A 21,763-nucleotide genomic window follows, 5' to 3' on the forward strand; every position below is an offset into this window, starting at 1 on the left:
TATTAAACATTAGGTCTCTCTCTTCTAAGTCCCTGTTAGTAAATGATATAATAATTGATCAACATATTGATTTATTCTGCCTTACAGAAACCTGGTTACAGCAGGATGAATATGTTAGTTTAAATGAGTCAACACCCCCGAGTCACACTAACTGCCAGAACGCTCGTAGCACGGGCCGAGGGGGAGGATTAGCAGCAATCTTCCATTCCAGCTTATTAATTAATCAAAAACCCAGACAGAGCTTTAATTCATTTGAAAGCTTGACTCTTAGTCTTGTCTATCCAAATTGGAAGTCCCAAAAACCAGTTTTATTTGTTGTTATCTATCGTCCTCCTGGTCGTTACTGTGAGTTTCTCTGTGAATTTTCAGAACTTTTGTCTGACTTAGTGCTTAGCTCAGATAAGATAATTATAGTGGGCGATTTTAACATCCACACAGATGCTGAGAATGACAGCCTCAACACTGCATTTAATCTATTATTAGACTCAATTGGCTTTGCTCAAAATGTAAATGAGTCCACCCACCACTTTAATCATATCTTAGATCTTGTTCCGACTTATGGTATGGAAATTGAAGACTTAACAGTATTCCCTGAAAACTCCCTTCTGTCTGATCATTTCTTAATAACATTTACATTTACTCTGATGGACTACCCAGCAGTGGGGAATAAGTTTCATTACATTAGAAGTCTTTCAGAAAGCGCTGTAACTAGGTTTAAGGATATGATTCCTTCTTTATGTTCTCTAATGCCATATACCAACACAGTGCAGAGTAGCTACCTAAACTCTGTAAGTGAGATAGAGTATCTCGTCAATAGTTTTACATCCTCATTGAAGACAACTTTGGATGCTGTAGCTCCTCTGAAAAAGAGAGCTTTAAATCAGAAGTGCCTGACTCCGTGGTATAACTCACAAACTCGCAGCTTAAAGCAGATAACCCGTAAGTTGGAGAGGAAATGGCGTCTCACTAATTTAGAAGATCTTCACTTAGCCTGGAAAAAGAGTCTGTTGCGCTATAAAAAAGCCCTCTGTAAAGCTAGGACATCTTACTACTCATCACTAATTGAAGAAAATAAGAACAACCCCAGGTTTCTTTTCAGCACTGTAGCCAGGCTGACAAAGAGTCAGAGCTCTATTGAGCCGAGTATTCCTTTAACTTTAACTAGTAATGACTTCATGACTTTCTTTGCTAATAAAATTTTAACTATTAGAGAAAAAATTACTCATAACCATCCCAAAGACGTATCATTATCTTTGGCTGCTTTCAGTGATGCCGGTATTTGGTTAGACTCTTTCTCTCAGATTGTTCTGTCTGAGTTATTTTCATTAGTTACTTCATCCAAACCATCAACATGTCTATTAGACCCCATTCCTACCAGGCTGCTCAAGGAAGCCCTACCATTATTTAATGCTTCGATCTTAAATATGATCAATCTATCTTTATTAGTTGGCTATGTACCACAGGTTTTTAAGGTGGCAGTAATTAAACCATTACTTAAAAAGCCATCACTTGACCCAGCTATCTTAGCTAATTATAGGCCAATCTCCAACCTTCCTTTTCTCTCAAAAATTCTTGAAAGGGTAGTTGTAAAACAGCTAACTGATCATCTGCAGAGGAATGGTCTATTTGAAGAGTTTCAGTCAGGTTTTAGAATTCATCATAGTACAGAAACAGCATTAGTGAAGGTTAAAAATGATCTTCTTATGGCCTCAGACAGTGGACTCATCTCTGTGCTTGTTCTGTTAGACCTCAGTGCTGCTTTTGATACTGTTGACCATAAAATTTTATTACAGAGATTAGAGCATGCCATAGGTATTAAAGGCACTGCGCTGCGGTGGTTTGAATCATATTTATCTAATAGATTACAATTTGTTCATGTAAATGGGGAATCTTCTTCACAGACTAAGGTTAATTATGGAGTTCCACAAGGTTCTGTACTAGGACCAATTTTATTCACTTTATACATGCTTCCCTTAGGCAGTATTATTAGACGGCATTGCTTAAATTTTCATTGTTACGCAGATGATACCCAGCTTTATCTATCCATGAAGCCAGAGGACACACACCAATTAGCTAAACTGCAGGATTGTCTTACAGACATAACGACATGGATGACCTCTAATTTCCTGCTTTTAAACTCAGATAAAACTGAAGTTATTGTACTTGGCCCCACAAATCTTAGAAACATGGTGTCTAACCAGATCCTTACTCTGGATGGCATTACCCTGACCTCTAGTAATACTGTGAGAAATCTTGGAGTCATTTTTGATCAGGATATGTCATTCAAAGCGCATATTAAACAAATATGTAAGACTGCTTTTTTGCATTTATGCAGTATCTCTAAAATTAGAAAGGTCTTGTCTCAGAGTGATGCTGAAAAACTAATTCATGCATTTATTTCCTGTAGGCTGGACTACTGTAATTCATTATTATCAGGTTGTCCTAAAAGTTCCCTGAAAAGCCTTCAGTTAATTCAAAATGCTGCAGCTAGAGTACTGACGGGGACTAGAAGGAGAGAGCATATCTCACCCATATTGGCCTCTCTTCATTGGCTTCCTGTTAATTCTAGAATAGAATTTAAAATTCTTCTTCTTACTTATAAGGTTTTGAATAATCAGGTCCCATCTTAGCTTAGGGACCTCATAGTACCATATCACCCCAATAGAGCGCTTCGCTCTCAGACTGCAGGCTTACTTGTAGTTCCTAGGGTTTGTAAGAGTAGAATGGGAGGCAGAGCCTTCAGCTTTCAGGCTCCTCTCCTGTGGAACCAGCTCCCAATTCGGATCAGGGAGACAGACACCCTCTCTACTTTTAAGATTAGGCTTAAAACTTTCCTTTTTGCTAAAGCTTATAGTTAGGGCTGGATCGGGTGACCCTGAACCATCCCTTAGTTATGCTGCTATAGACTTAGACTGCTGGGGGGGTTCTTTCTTTCTCTTTTTGCTCTGTATGCACCACTCTGCATTTAATCATTAGTGATTGATCTCTGCTCCCCTCCACAGCATGTCTTTTTCCTGGTTCTCTCCCTCAGCCCCAATCAGTCCCAGCAGAAGACTGCCCCTCCCTGAGCCTGGTTCTGCTGGAGGTTTCTTCCTGTTAAAAGGGAGTTTTTCCTTCCCACTGTTGCCAAGTGCTTGCTCACAGGGGGTCGTTTTGACCATTGGGGTTTTTACATAATTATTGTATGGCCTTGCCTGACAATATAAAGCGCCTTGGGGCAACTGTTTGTTGTGATTTGGCGCTATATAAATAAAATTGATTGATTGATTGTCAATAAGTAATTTGTGTTTGTTTATGAATTTATCTAATCTATTGTTGAATAATTTTTCTAATATTTTGGGAAATTGTGGAAGCAAAGAAACAGCCTATAATTTGTGAAGTGGTGTCTATCCCCAGTCTTATACAGTGGTACAACTTTGGCTATTTTCATTTCATTGGGAAATTTACCAGTTTGAAATGACAAATTACAAATATATGTTAATGGTTCTGAAATCCCTTCAATGACCTGTTTTACAACTATCATGTCAATTTAATTTAAATCAGTAGATGTTTTGTATTTGCAATTGTTAACAATATCTATTATTTCTTTTTCTTCCACTGCTGTGAGGAACATTGAACAGAGATTTCTCTCTATAAAATTATCATTCCAGTCCTCAGATAACAATGAATCAGGAATCTTTTCTGCCAAGTTAGGTCCAACATTTACAAAAAAATTATTAAAGCCATTAACCACCTATTCTCCTTTCTGATATTGTTATCAATGAAATATTGAGGATAGCTCTGCTGTTTGGTACCATTTTTAATAATGCTATTAAAAATCAATGTAGAGAAATGATTATTTTCCTGACAAACACCTCCCAAGTGCGCAACTGCAAAAAAGCCTACCGGACATGCCTCATGACAAATTGGCCTGACTTCGTTGCAGTCACTAGTAATCAGTGGTGTCTCTGGGTGAAAACACAACTTTTTTCGTGTGTGTGTGTGTGTGTGTGTGTGTGTTTGTAATGAGTAATGGTATGACGCATCGAAAATGTATCGGAAGTATGCAAGTATCGTATGCAATTAAGGTCGGAAATGTAGTGAAGTAAAAGTGAAAGTAAGCTGAATTTAAAAAACTCAAGTAAAGTACAAAGTCTCCCAAAACGTACTTAAGTACAGCAGTGAAGTATTTTTACTTCGTTACTATACAACACTGATCTGTAACTGGGTCTACAACTTTTTGACTCAGCAACAGCAAACAGTTAAGGTGGGCAACCGCACATCAAAGACCATCAGAGTGAGCACAGGCTCTCCACAGGGCTGTGTCCTGAGCCCTCTGCTCTTCAGCCTGCTCACTTTTGACTGCGCTGCCAGATTCTGCAGCAACCACATCCTGAAGTTTGCAGATGATACAATGGCGGTGGGCCTCATTAAAGACGAGTCTGCATACAGGGACAAAGTGAAACAGCTGACTTCATGGTGCAAATCCCATAACCTCTTCTTCAATGTGGATAAAACCAGAGAGGTTGTCATTGATTTCAGGAGGGCTGGCAAACAGGATCATGCACCACTAATCATCGATGGGACTGTTGTGAAGAAGGTCAGCAGTATGAGGTTTTTGGGGGTTCACATTGATGATGACCTCACTCTAACCACTAACACCTCGGCAGTCCTCAAAAAAACCCAGCAGCGGCTTCACTCCCTCCGCAGACTCAGGAAAACAGGCCTTCCCACCACACACCTCCCCACTTTCTACAGGGGCACCGTTGAAAGCATCCTGACCTATGGCTTCACCACCTGGTTCGGGTGTTGCAGCATCAAGGTCAGAAAGCGGCTAAACAGACTGGTCAAGACAGCCAGCAAAATCATTGGTGTCCCACTCCCGTCTGATGGAGCTCTACCAGCATCAGCAGAGCCACCTCCATCATCAAAGACCTGCTTCACCCCTCCCACCACATCTTCTCCCTTCTGCCATCAGGGAGGAGATACAGCAGCATCAGCTGCAAAACTAGTAGGATGCTGAACAGCTTCTTTCCGCAGGCTGTAAGACTCATTAATGGAGTGTCCCCCAATCCCACAACCACACTCACCCCTGACAGCTAGTCACCTAGCTTAGTACCTTGAGAGATTGGATTGTATTTTATCTGTTTTTATGACTATATTAGTTTATTATGATGTGTTTTATTTATTTATTTAACATAAACTATTTCAATTTGATTTCAAATTATTTTCATTTATATAGCACCAAATCACAACAGAGTTGCCTCAAAGCGCTTCACACAGGTAAGGTCTAACCTTACCAACCCCCAGAGCAACAGTGGTAAGGAAAACCTCCCTCTGAGGAAGAAACCTCAAGCAGACCAGACTCAAAGGGGTGACCCTCTGCTTGGGCCATACAAACATAAATTACAGAACAATTCACGGATGAATATAGAAGAAATGCTGTTGGCGCACAGGACAGGAGGATCGCCAACACAAATACAACTCCCATCTCTGGATGGAGCTGCACCTTAAACAGAGAAAAAACAGAATCAGGCATCAGAAAGACAAAAAATACTGTATAATTTGCCAGCATTAAACAACAAGAAAAACAGAGAAATACTAAGGTGAACTATTCTATTGAAGTTTCTGTCGAAAAAAGCGTGTGGGATTAAATCTAGTTGGAATCCATGTTCTCCCATCTTTTTTTTTTTTACTTTATCATTTTTCCCCACACCAAAAACACACCCACATATGCCCCCCACCACCACCACCATCCAGATGGCATCGCCACAAACACACACACACAAAAAATCCATCAACAACAATTAAAAAAAAAAAAAAGACTCAAAACAATTTATGCAACTCATTACAGTTATAACATCAACATTCTGGACCTCTGACATAAGAAAGGTAATAATAATACTAGATAAATAAATGCAATGTAAGACAAAAAAAAGAAAAAGAATCCCAACAGTCAGGATATGGACATTAAAAGAATTAAGGCAGCATCAACTAATAACTAACAAACAAACAATCATACATACATACACACTTACATACAGTGGGGCAGAAAAGAATTTAGTCAGCCCCTGATTGTGCAAGTTCTCCTACTTAGAAAGATGAGAGAGGTCTAATTTTCATCATAGGTACACTTCAACTATGAGACAAAATGAGAAAAAAAAAATCCAGAAAATCACATTGTAGGATTTTTAAAGAATTTATTTGTAAATTATGGTGGAAAATAAGTATTTGGTCAAGACTTTAGACTTAGACTTAGACAACTTTATTCATCCCACCAGGGGCAATTAATTTCAGCAGCCTGCATACTGGCACATCACAAAAAAAAAAAAAAAACATACTACATCCACATAAAATGTGCAACATACTACATCCACATACCCATACATCCACACCTTACAAGGAATTTAAAAGACGGATAGCAGAAGGAATAAAAGATTTTAACAACCGATTCGTCCTGCAGACAGGTGAAACATAACGACGGCCCGAAGGCAACAAAGAAAATTCACCTGCCAGCACATGTCCGGGAGAAGACAAAATACAATTTGCCTTCCTCACCATTTGCTGTTCACAAAAACTAGCTAGGTCTCTGGTTTCCACTCCAATGATCTTTGAACATGTCTTTGTGATACTATGCAAGCTGCTTTTATCTTTCAGTGTCAGGCTAGAAAACCAGCAGATGAAAGAAAAACATAAAAGACTTTCAATAAAAGACTGATAAAAACGACCCATAATAACAGAACTGACAGAGAAGGACTTCAATTTGCGAAGGAGGTACACTCTCTGTTGCCCTCGCTTCACAATGTCTGCCGTATTTACGTCGAATCTCAACTTCTCATCAAAAAAAGTGCCCAGATATTTATATGCAGGAACTTTTTCTACAGCTTTCCCATGAATAATGCTGTCTATAGCAAACCCTTTGTTACGTCTAAAATCAATTATAAGCTCCTTCGTTTTAGATACATTTAACTCCAAGTAATTTGTATCGCACCATGAAACAAAATCAGCAAGGGCCTCCCCATGTCCTGACTCCTCTCCCTGAAGAAGGGACAGCAAAGCAGTATCAGAGAACTTAACTAAATAGCTGCGGTGCCCGACACTTCTGCATTCATCTGTATATAATATGAAAAGCAAGGGGGAAAGAACACAGCCCTGTGGTGAGCCTGTGGACAAAACTAAGGAGTCTGAAACGCGTCCATTTACCAAAACTCTCTGTCTCCTATTCGTTAAAAAGTCCGCCAACCATTCAACCATCTGGTGAGGCAATTTAAAATCACACCTTAACCTCTTAATTAAAAGGCAAGGCTGCATCAAGTTAAAAGCTGAAGAGAAATCAGCAAATAAAAGCCGAGCATGAGCTCGAGGCTTTTCCAAATGTCTGTAAAGACAGTTGAGAATAAAAAGCTTAGCATCTTCTACTCCTTTACCCGCCTGATATGCAAATTGAAGTGGATCAATATTCCCTTTCATATTTAACATTATCATATTCTTCATAATTTTCTCAAAGACCTTCATACACAGTGATGTAAGTGCCACAGGTCTAAAATCATTAAACTGTTTAGGAAATGACTTTTTCGGGACAGGAATTATAAGTGATGATTTCCATAAATCTGGCACTCGGCCGCAACTAAGTGACCTCTGAAAGATATAGAGGAGGACACTACTAAGTTGCTGACCACAATACCTCAGTGTACGTCCACAAATTCCATCTGGACCACAAGACTTCCTTACATTAACCTTCTTCAGAAGTCTTTTCACACTATCCTCGCTAATGATTATACCATCGTCAGTAGCAGAGGAAGTGCTCTCAATAACAAACAAACAAGATTTCTGGCTCTCACAGACGTGTAACTTCTTCTTTAAGAAGCTCTTCTGTCCTCCACCTGTTACCTGTATTAATGGCACCTGTTGGAACTCGTTATCTGTATAAAAGACGCCTGTCCACAGCCTCAAACAGTCACACTTCAAACTCAACCATGGCCAAGACCAAAGAGCTGTCGAAGGACACCAGGAAGAAAATTGTAGACCTGCACCAGGCTGGGAAGAGTGAATCTACAATAGTCAAGCAGGTTGGTGTGAATAAATCATCTGTGGGAGCAATTGTAAGAAAATGGAAGACATACTAGTTGGAGTGTACCTATGATGAAAATTACAGACCTCTCTCATCTTTTTAAGTAGGGTAGGGGAACTTACACAATCAGGGACTGACTAAATACTTCTTTTATCCCACTGTACATACATACATACATACATACATACATAATTTTTCCAGTGCTTGTCCCAACATCACCTCTCTAATCCAATGGACACAGGAAGGAGGGTTCTTCACCTTCCAGTTCAGCAGTACAAGACTGTGATCATGTAACGATGCAAAAGCAATTGCATTTTTGTGAAGGAAGGACAACTCTGACTACTCCAAAAACAGCTGTCAAGGGGATAGGCTGCAAATGTTTTCCCCAGTATGGCTGAAAGTGATAGAAAGATTAAAGACCAGAAACCATTCAAAGATGAACAACCAAAACATGTGTCCCAAAGAAACAGAAGAGTGTTGACATGTAGGGTAATTTGGTGCAACGTTAAGGTATAATTTAGACAGTCTATCATTAGAGCAGTCCTTCTCAAATAGTGGGACGCGACCCCCTGGAGGGGTGCGTCTGACTGCGGGGAACATGCTTTTTTTCCCGTACTAGAAAAAAAGTGTAATTGCACATCCACTACAGTCGGTGGCAGTGGCACTCTCATTGTCAGAGTGTGCGCAGGGAGTATTGAGGACTCTAGCACAATGGTGTAAATGTTTAATGCTAAGTCTTGATAGATAGTATTTTTCCTCTATTCTTTATTCATTTATTTTTTCTTCCTATGTTTAATCCACCCATTCATTTTTTTTGTTATTGTCGCCATTCTGGTTTGATGCTACCTCTATCCTGTGGGGATATTCTCCAACTGTAAGTGGGAAGATTTTTAACTTGTGATTCAATAAGTGCCAGTACATGTGCCGCAATAATGTATCACGGCGAACCCTATGTTATTTTGTTCTACCCTTGCAGAGTTCATGCGAGAATTCAAGCTACTGTTGACGTTATATGCTTAGGCATAACAAGAGAGTTTATGGGGCAGTCTCAGGGTCAAAGAAGACCAGGATGGTAAAGGGGTTAAGTATGTTTATTTGTTTGCTTTTGTCAGTTGTTTTTTGGGTTTGTTTATGGTTTGACTCAAACATGTGCTGAGGTACTCAGATATAGCCAATATGTAGGACCGGTTCACCTCAAAATGTTGCGTTATGATTCTGGATAATGTGAGAAATCAACAAGGAGTAATTTCATTTCTTAGCTGAAATGTCAAAGGGTTGAATAATTTGGTTAAACGGAGAAAAATATTTAGTCATTTGAAATCATTAAACCCTGATATAATATTACTGCCTAGAGACGCATTTAAACGTTAATTGTCAAAAAAGACTAAGATGCAAGTGGACTGGACAAATATACCAGATCGTCTGTCTTTTCTGCCAACCAGGTGATTTGTGTGGACAGCGTATTAACTTTACCTTCAATTTCGGCAACCCAGTTAGCATAGCCATTAGCTTCCTCCTCAAGGTCAGCAATGCAAGTTGAGAATGGCACTTTCTTTCTGTACTTCTTCAATTACCTTCATAAACTCTGTGTACATTGAGAATTTCTGTCCTTGCCAAATCATCAATTTTCTTATGCAGTTTACCTGCAGCTGCCATCACAGACTAGTCGATTTTGGTTAGCTCACTCTGCTTCGATTGCTTTATGGTGGCCATGATTAAATCGAGATCCAACCCTGACCCCATTTCCGCAGTCGGATCCACATCAGGCGAGTCTGAGGCCTCCGGCCCTGGCTTCGGCTTCTGAGATTTATGCATTTTAGGCAGCTTTAAATTTAAGAAAAACATGGCTACTTCAAAAGATGTTCGCTCTGGGAAAGACGAAAAGGAGAGAAAAAATATTAAATAATATTAATGTTCAACCCAGGCAGCACTCACAAAAACACATCTTCACATGTCGCTGCCCCTAGTGGCCCCCCTCTCCCATCTTTAATAATGAAGATATTCTGATCAATAAGTGCTCATTAAAATGGGCCCAGTGTAGGGAATGGTATGATAATGGCGTACCCTCCCTTGGTAATGTGTTCAGTGATAACAGACTTGTTGTGGGCTGCCTGCTCTGTTCCTGCTGCTGCTGTTTCTCTCTCCTCTGCACAGGTGGTGCGCCTCAAGCTGATCGACACACCTGATCCACATATCATCAGCACCTGTATATGAACCCCAGCTCTTTATTCCATCCTCGCCAGAAACTCAGCGAACCTTCCACAGTAACTGGCTTATCTTTGTGCGTTCCTACGCAAAACTTATTCTGGTTATTTCTGAGCTTCCATGCTCCTGATTATTGTTCAGTATTTTTGTTCTGCAGTCTGTCAGAGTTTCCTCTAGCTCTGTGTTTTTGTTGCAGCAGCATTTCACGGCTTCAGCTCCTCAGCACACAGGACTCAGCTAAGACAATCTGTTACCAATTGACTGTGATTACAATTTGTGGAACTGATTCAGCCCAGCACTCACTCACCTTTGTATCCTCTCCAGACAGTGTCGACAGCTTGCAGGCGGCCACCTGGCTCCGGATCCATCCATCAGAACTGAAGTCATTCAGACTGCGGTACTCCTGGTTCCACCACTAAGCGGGCCAGTCTCCACACGGCTAGACAGCCTTGCACAATTGTACTTTATTCCTCTGTAAATCCACTCTGTGAATAAATCCGTGTTCTAACATCTTGCTCTTGCTCCCTGCTTCTGGGTTCGCCATTCACTCATGCCCGAACCGTCACAGGACTTCTGTCATTTGAAGATCTTTGCGTTCAGTTTAATTTGCAGTGTTCTACTTTCGTTTTTATCTTCAGTTGAGACCTGCTATGAAAATGTATGGAGTACCATGGCAGACCCCACTGAAAGCCCACCCAGTCTTTAATCTGATGAACAGCACCTGTGGATCTAAGGGTGTCATCTCTAGACTATACAGTAGTGTTCAGAATAATAGTAGTGCTATGTGACTAAAAAGATTAATCCAGGTTTTGAGTATATTTCTTATTGTTACATGGGAAACAAGGTACCAGTAGATTCTCACAAATCCAACAAGACCAAGCATTCATGATATGCACACTCTTAAGGCTATGAAATTGGGCTATTAGTAAAAAAAAAGTAGAAAAGGGGGTGTTCACAATAATAGTAGTTTGGCATTCAGTCAGTGAGTTCGTCAATTTTGTGGAACAAACAGGTGTGAATCAGGTGTCCCCTATTTAAGGATGAAGCCAGCACCTGTTGAACATGCTTTTCTCTTTGAAAGCCTGAAGAAAATGGGATGTTCAAGACATTGTTCAGAAGACCAGCGTAGTTTGATTAAAAAGTTGATTGGAGAGGAGAAAACTTATACGCAGGTGCAAAAAATTATAGGCTGTTCATCTACAATGATCTCCAATGCTTTAAAATGGACAAAAAAAACAGAGACGCGTGGAAGAAAACAGAAAACAACCATCAAAATGGATAGAAGAATAACCAGAATGGCAAAGGCTCACCCATTGATCAGCTCCAGGATGATCAAAGACAGTCTGGAGTTACCTGTAAGTGCTGTGACAGAAGACGCCTGTGTGAAGCTAATTTATTTGCAAGAATCCCCTGCAAAGTCCCCCTGTTAAAAAAAGACATGGGCAGAAGAGGTTACAATTTGCCAAAGAACACATCAACTGGCCTAAAGAGAAATGGAGGAATATTTTGTGGACTGATGAGAGTAAAATTGTTCTTTTTGGGTCTTTTTGTGAGATGACCCCCAAACTCTGAATTCAAGCCACAGTTCACAGTGAAGACAGTGAAGCATGGTGGTGCAAGCATCATGATATGGGCATGTTTCTCCTACTATGGTGTTGGGCCTATATATCGCATACCAGGTATCATGGATCAGTTTGGATATGTCAAAATACTTGAAGAGGTCATGTTGCCTTATGCTGAAGAGGACATGCCCTTGAAATGGGTGTTTCAACAAGACAATGACCCCAAGCACACTAGTAAACTAGCAAAATCTTCGTTAAAACCAACAAAATTAATGCCTCGCAGATGTGAAGAAATCATGAAAAACTGTGGTTATACAACTAAATACTAGTTTAGTGATTCACAGGATTGATAAAAAAGCAGTTTGAACATAATAGTTTTGAGTTTGTAGCGTCAACAGAAGATGCTACTATTATTGTGAACACCCCCTTTTCTACTTTTTTTTTTTACTAATAGCTCAATTTCATAGCCTTAAGAGTGTGCATATCATGAATGCTTGGTCTTGTTGGATTTGTGAGAATCTACTGAATCTACTGGTACCTTGTTTCCCATGTAACAATAAGAAATATACTCAAAACCTGGATTCATCTTTTTAGTCACATAGCACTACTATTATTCTGAACACTACTGTACATGCACATTCTAGAAGAGATGTACGTCCCATTACATCTGGATGCTTGCTGGAGAACCAACGTTCCTAGTCTTCCTCCTGATTTGGACTGGGAGGTGGTTTGGGGCTCTGTATGTTGTTCGTCCAAAAACACTGATCATCAGCAAATTCACCTGAACTTTATCCACAGGAGATAAATGACCCCTCATAAACTCTACAATATGAAGCTCAAAGCTGACCCCAACTGCACCTTGTGTCATACAAACTCTGTGGGTACATTTTTCATGTGGTATGGGAGTGTCCAGGTGTGTTTTATTTTTGGTCAGTAGTAAGCATTTTTACTACTAGTAGTAAGAAAATTTTTGTCCACGCTTTTACACGTTAATATTCCTTTGTCACCTGTGGTTTTGTTGTTGAATGATATGTCTCAACTTAAGTTATGTAAAGCATGAGGAAAAGTCCTCCTGGCCGGTTCAACTGCTACCAAGGAGATGGTTGGAATAAGGCGGAAACCCTCACATTCTCTGTCTCACCATCAGTGGTGTTGTCTTTTATAGATGTAACATATCTAGAGTTGTCCACTGCACGTGTACACAATGCTAAGGAAGAAACAATCATTCTGTGGAATCAAGTAGTGACTGACCTTAAGGTCTTCTTGATGTGAGGCTCCCTTCAGCAATGTGTTGGCAAAATTTGAGTTATGTTTCCCGCGGCTGTGACATTTTTGGCAAGGTTGTCCTGGGCCTGGATGTGCTTAATATGTTTATTTTGTTCTGGTGTGTTGGTGTTGATTTCTGTTGTGTTCTTGTCTATTGTAAAGTTATACAAATAAAAAAATTTGGCCACAAAAATTACTTTTGTATAAATCATATCTTGCAAAAACACTTTTTCCCCCCCAGAATCATTTATTTAAATTTTTTGCTCTGCAAGATCTGAACACTAAAATATCACGATCAGAAGTTCCACAATTAAAAAAAAAAAAAAAAAAGACATTGTCGTAGGTTTACACTCTCTGTATGTAGGTGAACAGTGAGAGATCAGACTATAATCCAGACTAACAAAGCCTAAGTGGACTCACCAGATTCTGCAGCTGCCATGACATCACTTTATCTGCTGCTGGATTTAATGATCTAAAGAAAACATAAGTCAGCATTAATTCAGTGAATCTTTCCTGTTTTCAAGCAGAAAGTTTGATCACATTACATTGATTTTAGCGTCTCTTCACTTCCCTCTGTAAGGGCTGATTTTAAGGTTCTGTTACTAATGTAGAAAATTATTCATGGATTGGCGCCGCCCTATTTAGCTGACCTAATTACACCCTACGTACTGGCCTGGGCTCTGCGTTCTCAGCGCGCAGGACTACTTTGTGTCCTTAAGGTTAAAATAAAAAATAAAATAAAAAAAATCAGCAGACCACAGAGCCTTCTCTTATCATGTGCCTGGTTTTTAGAATGATCTCCCTACAGAGATAAAAAAAAAAAAGTCGGATTCCGCAGAGACTTTCAAGTCCAGAATTAAGACACATCTATTCTCCTTCTCGTTTGACCATCATACCAGTGTAGTATAGAACGCTCCTTTTAAATTCATATTAATAGCAATGGAACAGGTCTTGGCCTTACTACATCTAAAATCTGTTAGTGAAGCACAGTTGTAGCTGCCACCTTAGTAATCTCTCTGCTTCCCTGTTGATTTACTGCTGGCCCCAGGTGCAGTTATTTCAGACCGACTGGTTTTGCTCTTTTCTCTCTCTCTGAGGCACTGACAACACCAACGATGGATGCTGGCCCTGCACCCCGGAGTGACGGACTGTTGCACCAATGACTGAAGTTGCACCTCTTGGAACCTACTGATGCTGGACATGGACTATGGATTAAAGAACCAAGATGGACTGCTTTAAGTTTTAACTGAGGACTCCGTTTTTCTTGTTCTTCTGCTTTTTCTGTTTCTGTTTTCCGTTTCGTCTGTTTGTAAAGAAATTCTTGTATAATTTGAAAAACCTTGTACCTGTTAGAATGGTCTGAGCAGTGGGTCACCCCTCTGAGTCTGGCATGCTTGAGGTTTCTTCCTCATTATCACCAGAAGTTTTTTTTTCCCTTACCACTGCTTGTGGGGGGGGGGGGGGGTTAAGGTTGGACCTTACTCATGTGAAGCACCTTGAGGCAGCTTTGTTGTGATTTGGCACTATACAAATAAAATTAATTGAATTTTGAGTTATGGTTGGGATTAGTATTAGTGGTTAAAGTCATTTAGGAATATACATATCAATAGCAAATACATGTACAAGGATGTAATCTGATGAGACCTATATAGTCTCAGTTGGGCAAAAACACTGCAAAAACAGTAAACAGAGCTCAACAGAGGCTGTGCTTCATCAGGATGCTGAAGAAGGCAGGACTTAAACACCTGCCCCTCACCCAGGTCTACAGAGCACGCACTGAAAGTAGGGCTGGGCGATATGACCTAAAATTCATATTGCAGTATAAATTGAATTCCTTCATGGTAACTTCCAGTGTTGTGAAAAGTAACTTTGACAAGTTACTTTTTTAGTTGCTTTATACAGTTGCTTTATGCAGTTACTTCATTAGCAGCATTATGCAGTTACTTTATTAGAATCTGCCGAAAACTTGCAACTAATAAGTAATGTAACTAATAAGGTAACGAGTAATGTAACTTGGTTACTCGTAAGATTGAGCAATCAGCAAAGTAACTCATCAGTAACTAACAGTTACTTTTCTGAGTACTAAATCTTAAAAATAACCAAATTAGATTATGAGTAACTTTATTAATTACATTCAGCAGCTGCCGACAAGGTGTCCACAGCTGCTAATGAACTAACTGTATGAAGTAACTGTAAAATATAACTGTATAAATTAACTAATGAAGTAACTTTCCAAAGTTCTTGGAAAGTTCTTTCTGGAAGACAGAATTCACGTTGTGGATCAGCTGCAGCTGGTTGAAATAACCGTACATGTGAGTCAATGTGCGTTCACACTGATCAATTTACTGCTCTGATATATTCAATCATCTTTACACTTATATTTATTCCCCCTTTTGCCAGTTTTCGGTTATAAATCAATATATATGGCTTAGTAACGTAATACAGTGATACTGCAGTGAGCACAGCACACCAGAGGTTTTTTTTTTTTAAACTGGAGCAAGATGTAGCGTGCAGTGTGTCCTCAGACAGTGTAGATTCTGATGATGAGGAGATGATCCCTCTTTTGTTCTGGAAGAGAAACCAGAGCAGGTGGTCCACCGACGTGCACACAGATCTCCACAGATTCTGTTTGCAGTTTCTCCAGGACTCAGGCACTATGAGCTCTGTCCCAACGTCGAGTCCTGGAACTCAGAGATGCAGACACACACTGCTCCAGCTGTGGCTTCAGGCGCGTTTCGTGTAAAGTGTCGAGATTGTGAGCTTCGGTTTTGTTAAGTTACTCTTTCATCCCTTTTGCGCTCTTGCTTCGCAGGCTGTTTGGTGATAAAGCTCTTTCATCCACCTTTTCTCAACAAATTGTGACTTTTTTTTACTTTTTCCCTTCATTCAGGAATCGTCGTATGCCGTGTGACTGGGCCATTAGTCTGTTGTAGTTTGTTGTCTGTGTTAAAATGTTTGGAAAGAGGTGTCATTTGATTTAAAACGGCAATTCACTTTGAAGTTACTAATTCCAACCAGACACGAACTTGACTCGGCAGAGAGCGGCGCAGAGTTTGGAGCGGAACGGAGGACAATTCTCGTTTTGTGCTCGCAACAAGACAAGAGTCCCAGTTATTGACTTTAATCAGCACAAAAGTGACTCACCATTAACATTTTTAAATGGCTTTGAGAGGGGTTAAGAAGCGGACTTTCTCCTTCTGAAGAGCCGTGTGTTTGGTCTCACAGGTATTGGAAACCTACCGACAATTTGAAAGTCTTGTTATGTGAGCCAGGCTTAAATTTCCATGACCCCGAGTTGAACTCTCCAGACCTGGGTACTTTCCATAAAAATGAGCTCACAAACATGGGTACAACTGAAAAATGATATCATCTACAGCTGTTCATTCCTGGCATCTGGCTGGAGCAATTCTAATGCAGAATGATACACACTGTGCCCGAGAATGTGTTTTGAACACAAAATGATAGAAATTATACTTATTAAATTAAAATTTACTTCGTTTCGAAAATTGCCGTTATACGTTTTTACAAGCAAAAAATGAAGTGTGGAGGTGAGATTTCTCTCGAATTAAAAAGTAAAAGCCCCCACATTCATGCCCATTCGTGATGTTGAGATGACCCCTGTCATGTACGGTAACAGATGCGCCTGCGCATGTACTCTGTCATGTACGGTAATTGGGGGAAGTTATACAGTGAGACACGCGAGGTGCATCATTCCGTCAGAGAGTACTGTACTGTTGAGTTGACGAGTTGTTATGAGTAAAAGCCATAAAGACGAACTGCCTCAGGAGTAATCCTTTTACATGGTGTCAGAAGTGCAAATCGGAGAGTCATGGCGAAATTCAACCCCCCGATGAACTTCTCATTCGACAAACCTGCTGAGTGGCCTGACTGGAAGCAATGTTTTGTGAGATTCAGAACTGCTACCAAACTTAGGGATGAAGATGGCGCGGTGCAGGTGAGCAGCCTGAGCTATGCTATGGGAAGCCAGGCTGAGAATGTGTTTCGTTCGTTCACGTTTGGGGAAAATGAAGATGATGAGGACTTTGATTGCATGCTAGCTAAGTTTGACGAGTACTTTGTGCCGCACAGAAATGTAATTCACGAGCGGGCATGTTTCCACCAACGCGTTCAAAGACCTGGGGAAAAAGCAGAGATTTTTATTAGGGCTTTGTATGAACTGGCAGAACACTGATTTCGGCGAGAGTAGGGAAGAGAACATTCGCGACCGAATTGTCGTTGGAATACTGGACAAAGACGTCTCAAAACAGCTTCAGCTAAAGCAGCAACTGGCCCTAGCAGTGGCGATCGAAACCGTTAGACAGTCAGAGGAGGTCGCCTCACATGTTAGCGTGCAAGGAGCGGAAACTGAACATGAGTTCCTTGAAGTGAATAACAAATTCAACAAAAACGTGAAATTCCGAAGAAAGCAAAAAAGGGGGAATAGCGGACATAACGGAGATGGCAAATGTGGAAAGTGCGACTGGTGTGCATCCATGGTGCCAGTCCTAAAGAAAAGCACAGGTAAAGCGTGCATCTGTGTAGACCTCAAAAGACTGAACGAAACTGTTAAGAGAGAACAGTACATCTTACCTACCACAGACGAAATTATAGCAAAGCTGAGTGGTGCCACGGTCTTCTTGATGTTCGATGCAGCCAGTGGGTTCTTCCAAATCCCACTGCACCCAGACAGCTGCAAGCTCACGACCTTCATCACCCCGTTCGGCAGATTCCACTTCAAGAGGCTGCCGTTCGGGATAACCAGCGCTCCTGAGATTTTTCAGAGGAAGATGATGGAGACGATGGAGGGGCTGGAAGGAGTGGAGATCTTCATGGACGATGTGCTAGTCTATGGGGCCACAGTGAGTGAACACGACCAGCGTCTGGAGAAGGTCATGCAGCGCATCGAGACAGCTGGGTTGAAGCTCAACCGCGACAAGTGCGCCATCAGACAGCACCAGCTGCGCTACCTCGGGCATCTCATTGACAAGGATGATGGAATTCGGCCCGACCCAGACAAAATCGAGGCTATACAACAGCTGCCACCACCAACGAACGTGCCAGAACTGAAGAGGGTCCTGGGCAGTGCTTAATTTGTAAAGTGGGAGGTCCCGGAGCGCAGAGGATGGGTGGCTCCGGTGCAGAAAAAAAAAAGGGCGGGGCGGGGACTTGCGAACAACGCTGTGCGCCACACCAAAAATAAACTGGGTATTAATAACACTAGTCATACCAAATCCGGATAGAGTACAAATTCCTGTTTAATGATGTACAGTGGTCCCTCGTTTATCGCGGGAGTTACGTTCTCCGCGTTCACACCGGGCGCGACACGAGCAACTGCAGCCACAGGTTGCCATGTAATCCCTATGTAAGGACGCGTTTTGGCGCCAAACCACGCAGCGCGATTTTTAGCGTTTTGCGCATTTGTGGCACGATATTGCGTCGCGTTGCCCTCCTCCTCAAGTTGAAAAATCTGAACTTTTTCATCTCGTCGTGCCGCGATGACCAATCAGGGACTGAATATGTAGTGACGTGGAGATGTCTGGAGTTTGACTGAGGATGTGAACATGTCCTGTCTCTGGTAGCAGCCTGTGAGCAGGACTTATGTCTCTTTTGTCCTTTATTTCACAATCATTACAGTTTTTGGAGCGAGCAGCAGGGGGAGTGGAGTTTCTTTTTCTTTTTTTTACGTGCGCGCGAGGGAATCATCCATGGAGATTATTTTACTTATTAACTACACAGATGTATAATAAAGTAAATGGTGACTAGTTTCTAAAGACAATTATGACAGAGTTTTTTTGGGAAAGAACGAGGAGAAGCCCCACAGCAAGCAGCGGAGTTTCATTCTTTTTTTCTTTTTTTTTACGTGCGCGCGAGCAAATCGTCTGTGTGGAGAATATTTTATTAATTAACTACACAGATGTATAATAAAACAAATGGTGACTGGTTTCTAAACAATTATGACAGAGTTTTTTGGTGGAAGAGCGAGCTGCAGCAAGCAGCGGAGTTTCTTTTTTTTTTTATTGTTTACACGTGCGCGCATGAACGGGACAGTTGGTCCTCAAACTGGGTCCCACAGAGGTGGAAGGACCACTGAAAGCGGCCGTCATCCAGACACAGCTCCTGCAGCAAATAATGATACTCTCTGTATTGGGAGCTTTTCACAACAACTCGCTCCGTGTGATCAAGGTCCGTCATGATGACTTGACGCCGAGCGGAATGGAAGCTCCTCCTATTTGATGATGCACCGGTGTGAATTTTCGCAGCGAAAGTCCACCCAAGCAGAGCGACACACCGGGTGAAGGAGGCGTGTCCGTTGCCACGCGACCCCCATGAATTTGTAGCGTGTGATCGCGCCCGGTGTGAACGCGGCACGAAATCCGCGAAGTAGCGCTATTATAGATGTTTTAAGGCTGTAAAACCCCTCACTACACACTTTTCTCAAACAGGCATTAACATTTTCTCACTTTTCTCTCTTGTGTAAACACTCTTTTTTCTTCTGTGCGAGAAGATTATAAACAGACAAACGCAGAACACAATGCGCAGCTCTCCCTTCACTCACTGCCTCTGGGGGTACGGATGCGGGACCCGCAAAGAATCCAAGTCCTCTCTCGGTGGCCACGGAGCTCTGCGGCTGCGGTCAACATCTGGAGCAGCGAGCGTAGCCTCTGGACCTGTTGCCAGATTTGGCACAATTCCGCACAGCAGACAGGAGGGCGGCGGTGTGATTGGCAGTGAGAGCAATCGCGGTGATTTTTTTAAAATATATTTTGTTAGTTAGAGAGGTGGCGGATCATGGATCCAGTATAAATAGCTGGCGGAGCCAACATCAGAGGTTCCGGAGCGCGTGTCCGAGGTTCCGGAGCGCGCTCCAGCTTGCTCCCCCTCAAATTAAGCCCTGGTCCTGGGTGAATTCGGAAGGTACATCCCCAACCTGTCTACAGTGGCATAGCCACTGTATGAGCTCCTGAAAGGTAAAAATGCAGGGACATGGGGTCGCGCACAAGAAACAGCTTTTGAACACACCAAACAGCTACTGACAACGGCGCCAGTCCTTGCCTACTACGACGTCAGCAAGCCCACGGCCGTGTTAGCCAACGCCAGCAGCTATGGACTGGGAGGAGTTCTCCTCCAGCTCCATGGGCAGCAATGGAAACCTGTCGCATACTGCTCCAGGCGACTCACCGACGTGGAGACACGCTACACCCAGATTGAAAAGGAATGTCTGGCCGGCATGTGGGCATGTGAGAAGTTCGACAGGTACCTCACTGGCATGGAAACATTCAAATTAGTAACCGACCACAAGCCACTTGTGCCGCTCATCAACAGCCACAGCCTGGACAACGAACCTTTGCGGTGTCAGTGTCTTCTAATGAGGCTGATGACATTCAGCCCTGTGGCAGAGTATGCTCCAGGGAAAACTCTGATCGTCGCAGACACTCTCTCACGTAGCCCGCTGTCCACGTGTACTGAGCCGGACACTCAGAGTGACGTGGCATGTTATGTTGCTAGTGTAGTGGGGGCAATCCTGCTAGTCAGAGAAAGATGGATGAGATCAAGATGGCAACTGCAGATGATGCCGAACTTCAGTCACTCAAGTTCATACGGACAGGATGGCCGGAACACAGCTGCAAGGTGCCTGTGAGTATAAGACAATACATGCAGGTCAAAGCAGAACTGTCAGAGCACAATGGCCTGGTCCTCAGGGGAAGCAGAATCATGGTCCCGCAGCTGATGAGAAAAGAGATTCGCCAGAAAGTTCATGAGGGGCACCAAGGACTGGCTAAATGTAGGGAAAGAGCCTACTCATCAGTGTGGTGGCCTGGTCTCGCTACAGAGATAAGCAGCCTAGTGTCATCTTGCCACACTCAAAGGTGTGCTTTGAACAGAAGAGAACACAACAAAAAGAGCCACTTATCTCTACACCACTTCCAGATCGTCCGTGGAAGAGAATCGCAATGGATTTGTGTGAGTACAATCAGCAGAATTACCTGGTTATCTCAGAATATTACTCCAGATTCATAGAAATACTGCACATGCCATCCACAACCAGTACACATGTAATACTTAAGTTGAAGGCCGTCTTTGCCAGGTTTGGCATCCCAGATGAAGTAGTGACTGATAATGGGCTGCAGTTTTCTAGTGCTGAGTTTCAGGAGTTCGCGAAGCAATTTGACTTCAGACACTGCACGTCCAGCCCACATCACCCACAGGGCAATGGGCATGCAGAAAGGGCCGTGCAAACAGCCAAGAAGATCCTCAAACAAGCGGATCCAGTGCTGGCCCTGATGATTTACAGGTCCACTCCGTGCTCCTTGACCGGCTACAGCCCTGCAGAGCTGTTAATGGGGAGAAAGATCAGGACAATGCTCCCTATCCTGGAGAAGAAACTTCAACCACAGTGGCCGAGCAGAGCAGCAGTGAAGGATGACCGAGAGATGGCCAAGCAGGCCTACTACTACAATCGCCACCACGGAGCCCGACCCTTACCTGTCCTGCAGCCAGGCGATGTGGTGAGGTCCAAGTTGGACCATGAGAAATCATGGTCACGGCCAGCGGTGGTTTCGGGAGAAAGCACCACTCCGAGATCCTTAATCATCAGGACACAGCAGGGAGCTGAGCTTCGGCGGAACCACCGCCACCTTCAACCTGAGCTGGTTTCCCAGTCTTCCCGACCAGCAACCAG

At 42.3% G+C, this 21,763-nt stretch overlaps 1 protein-coding gene across 1 annotated transcript in view; it reads right to left on the reverse strand.

Moving 5' to 3' along the window:
• Window positions 1-21,763, reverse strand: part of LOC117511317 (GTPase IMAP family member 8-like) — a 112,528-nt gene that overhangs the window by 62,366 nt on the left and 28,399 nt on the right. The window contains exon 2 of the mRNA XM_034171344.1: window positions 13,504-13,555. Coding sequence (XP_034027235.1) covers window positions 13,504-13,522 — 19 coding nt within the window. The 5' untranslated portion in view covers window positions 13,523-13,555. The remainder of the gene's footprint in view (window positions 1-13,503; window positions 13,556-21,763) is intronic.

The sequence above is a fragment of the Thalassophryne amazonica genome, chromosome 5 (assembly GCF_902500255.1).
Source record: "Thalassophryne amazonica chromosome 5, fThaAma1.1, whole genome shotgun sequence".
NCBI lineage: Eukaryota > Metazoa > Chordata > Actinopteri > Batrachoidiformes > Batrachoididae > Thalassophryne > Thalassophryne amazonica.